This window comes from Eucalyptus grandis, chromosome 2 (genome assembly GCF_016545825.1).
Source record: "Eucalyptus grandis isolate ANBG69807.140 chromosome 2, ASM1654582v1, whole genome shotgun sequence".
Taxonomy (NCBI): Eukaryota; Viridiplantae; Streptophyta; class Magnoliopsida; order Myrtales; family Myrtaceae; genus Eucalyptus; species Eucalyptus grandis.
The window spans coordinates 53,164,863-53,168,622 of NC_052613.1; the positions used below are offsets into that span (position 1 = coordinate 53,164,863).

At 41.8% G+C, this 3,760-nt stretch overlaps 1 protein-coding gene across 1 annotated transcript; it reads right to left on the reverse strand.

Annotated features, from left to right (window-relative positions):
- Positions 1-502: 502 nt before the first annotated feature.
- Positions 503-3,461, reverse strand: LOC108954433. The gene is made up of 7 exons (XM_039307219.1): positions 3,276-3,461; positions 2,718-2,795; positions 2,156-2,445; positions 1,776-1,884; positions 1,525-1,656; positions 1,120-1,341; positions 503-691 (listed from the first exon to the last, which is right to left on the reverse strand). The coding sequence occupies exons 1-7, from the start codon at positions 3,459-3,461 to the stop codon at positions 503-505; spliced, it is 1,206 nt and encodes a 401-aa protein (XP_039163153.1).
- Between the last annotated feature and the right edge of the window lie 299 nt (positions 3,462-3,760).

Here is a 3,760-nt window from a genome sequence, read left to right on the forward strand (position 1 = left end):
ATAAAAACCCCTAGAATCCTAAAAGGTCACCAGTTCCAGCGAAAATTACAGTTCTGTTTGAAAATGGCGGAGCTAATATCTCCTGCTTCTGACTGCTTAAAAATCTTTAAAAAAATATATGTTATAGCTAAGGATTTTTAAAACATTTCTCTAGAAGATATAGGCTTCAGATTCGCAACCGATTTCAATCTACAAAAATTACAAACAGCAAACGTCGAGGAACCTGTTCTGACGAACAGCTTCTGTTTTCACCCAAATCATCCCCAACGATGCAAATCTCCCTAATTTGACTAATATTAACCCATTATAATACTAATCTAACCATTATAGATCATCACTAGTCTCTATTTAAGCCAACCTAAACCAATCTTAATCCTAATCAACCTCCTAAGCGAGTTTAGGCACTAATCAATGGATTAGGAGCTAAACTCACCCGACAACAATTCCGACGACATGAGCGCGACGGTGGTGGCAAGGGCTACGCACGGTTACGTCCAAAATGTCACTGAGGCACTCGGCAAAAGTGGGTCTCGGCGGAGGTGGTTTTTGATTTGGCAAGAACGGCGGGTTGACGGCTCGCAGATGGGTGGTGCGGCTCTTCGGCAGTGGATGGCGGCTTGCGGACAGTGATGGCCCACGACCATGGTGCAAGATGGTGGCTGGCTTGGGGCAAAAACAGCAGCACACGGTGCTGTTTTGGAAGCAAAAGCAGAAAAGAAACTCAAGAGAGAGAAAGAGAAAAGGAAGAGGGGAGGGGGGTTGTCGAGAGGGAGGAAAGGGGGAAGAGGAGAGAGAAACAATAAAATAAAGGGGGAAGTTGAGGGAAATTGCAGAGAAATTGCAGCAGAAGAGTGGCGTAGGTGAGGGGGTGAAAAAGTGGGGAGAGAGAGATACGTGGGGAGTAGGGCGGACGTTGGGGGAAGGAGAGGAATGAGGAGAGAGAGAGAAAAATAATAATAATATTGTTATCATTTTTTTTTTTTTTTCTTTCAATTTTCGATTTTTCATCCGATAATTTCTTTTTCCGAAATTTCGGATGTCACACTTCAGCTAGCCAAAGGCGTATCATAGTCATTGCATCCTTATTCACCACCTCCCCTCTTGGTTCAACACGACAACCTTAGTCTGCTGCTTAAATTGCCAATACTTCTTGATGAATCTTGCTGCTGCCTTGCTGACAATGGAATTGCACGAGTACAAGGGCATCTTTGATCTCTTCTTTTGGAACCGTTCATCGTCTTTTACATCCGCAATAGGAACCCACATAATTTCGTTGTCTGACAAGGTCAAGTCCGAAATAAGCAGCATCACTTTCTTGTTCTGCAACTGCTCCACCTCAGCCTATAACACGCAGTGATCAAACCATGCTCTTATTATTGCACTTTGAATGCCTACAAACTATCTAGAAATTTCAAACGTAGTCAATTGTTGGTAAGTTGATATGCATTCCCTTCTCCTGACATTGGTATACCATAATGACAGGTAATCAAAGTCAGTGAAGATTATAGGGACTGAGAAGCTAACCGGTGTCTTCTTGAAACCTTGAGTAACTGTAGGTGAATCCTTCCCGTTGCAGAACAGTAGGGCCCAAAAACTCGGCAATGTCAGCATGAGAACTGTAAAGTTTTCTGATCTTCTTGTATAGAAGTTTCTCCTCTGCATAACGTGAATCACCTTAAAATTAAGTACTTATGTTTGATATATGGATCTGACGAAAATAATCTGCCCACACAAAAAGGAATCTGGAGAAGATGGACAACTTTTTTTTCGAGAACATCAATGATCTCACCGTTCTTTTGCACGAAAACTTCCACTTGCTTCTTGAAGGATTCTTGTTTCCTTGTTACCCGCACCGACAAGGTCGATAGATCTCGCCCTTGGAACCTGAAGTCATCAAGAAATAGGTTGAGCATTGAAGTAAAACAGTGAGAGAGAGAGAGAGAGAGAGAGCTTGGGATTAATTCCAAGTCTAAGTCTGTTAATAGAGGAAGTTAAAAGCAAAGGCAAGGTATAACGTACTCATTGCCCCCGCTAATCATGCCACTGAACTCAACTGAGTAGCCAAGTACAAAGACAGTGATGTACTTAAAAGTCTGATATGTTGATTGTTGTTGTGAATTCTCGGAAATCTCCAGAGTCATTCTCGACAATGCACCGGGTAAACTCCAAAGTGACCCTGATCAGATTACTGATCTCCAAAAAAGCCTTGCTTCGCTGTGTGTCGGAGGACTTACCAGTTGTATGTAACCCTCTCAACCTGGCCATCAAGCGTAAAAGTTCGTCCGATTCTTCAATTTGAGTGAGACGCCATTTTTCGGCATAATGCATCGTCAAAGCCAACAGTGTCAGCACGGCCCTGGCACCCCATGGAAAGGATGACAACTGGTCGAAAATCGATGCCAGTGTTTTGCCCACATTGTTGGTGTGTTGGGCTCTGCAAGTAATCTGTCAGGGAGTACATAGTTTTCGATATTAAATGTGGGAAGTAAAAAGATCGAGAGGAGTACGATAGCAAGGACAAAGAGTTTAATATATACATCCTTGGCTTCTTTTTCTTTTTTGATAGGACGAACAATCTTAGCGTTGCACTAGAAAGTTTTACTTTACTATCAGTTGTTATCTAAGATAATTTTTAAGAAGACTAAAATAGTACGGATCTCCCGCATTTATATGCTTCCACTTTTAAGAGAGAATTGCCTCTGTTAATATGAAATTACCTGACAACACAGTTCAGTATTTGTGGATGAAATTTCTTTGGAAGGCAAGGTCAAGCTTTTGCTCTGAACATGGTTACCCTGAAAAGTCAATTCACTTGTGAGCCCTAACCATGAAATATTAGTGAACATAAAAGCATGTAAAAATTGTGTATCTTTATAAACTTTGGCTGGACAAGAGTAAAAAAGGAGATTGATTTGAGAAGCAAAGTCATTTTGCCCTGAAAAGCCATCAAGCGTTATAACCAACCAATTAATGGAGGAGTAAAAGGGAAAGACCATAGTATTTGCCATGAATTTCATGTTTTTGTGAGTAATATGTTGTGGTGATGCGACAAATTATCCACGGGCATCCATATACGTATAAGTATGTAATTCGTAATTCAGGGGCTTGAGCATAGAGGTTCAGCTACCAAAAAGCTTGTGGAATACCTTACTAGTCCCATGAACCAGTTAAGTTCAAGTTTTTGTATTTTACTAAGAAATAAATTCACTACTAAGAAGTAAATGAAAAAAAAAACACTACAGCATGTAGTTCACTATACTTGTCCATTATTATACCTTTGGCTGAGTGTTCTCCGCAACGGCCGTAGCATGGTCCAGGATTTCCTCGATGATGGTCAAGTAATACTTGACATCAAAAGGTGCTGTGCTAGATGACGGCTCGCTCGTGACAACCTTCATGAGGTTGTCCTCGTTGTCAAGGAGGGCAAGTAAGTCGGTCATGAAGCTATTGTTGCCGGCCATTGTTGGGACGCAGGGAAAAGGGAAGAAGAACGAGTGAAGCAGAGAAAGTTCAGGGTTTCAAGGGAGTGAATGAAGTGAAGAAGGATGGCTTGTGTGGAGCAAACTGCAGGTCCCTGGTGACCTATTTTAATGCTCCAAGGCTGCAACACGACAACTAATGAGCCGGTACGAACGATTAATTAATATATATATTCTGCTAGCCAAGAGGCCACAACGCAACAGCTTATGAGCCAGTGAGATTGATTTTTATCAGTCATCTCTCTCTCTGCCAGCCAAGAGGCCACAACGCAACAGCTTAT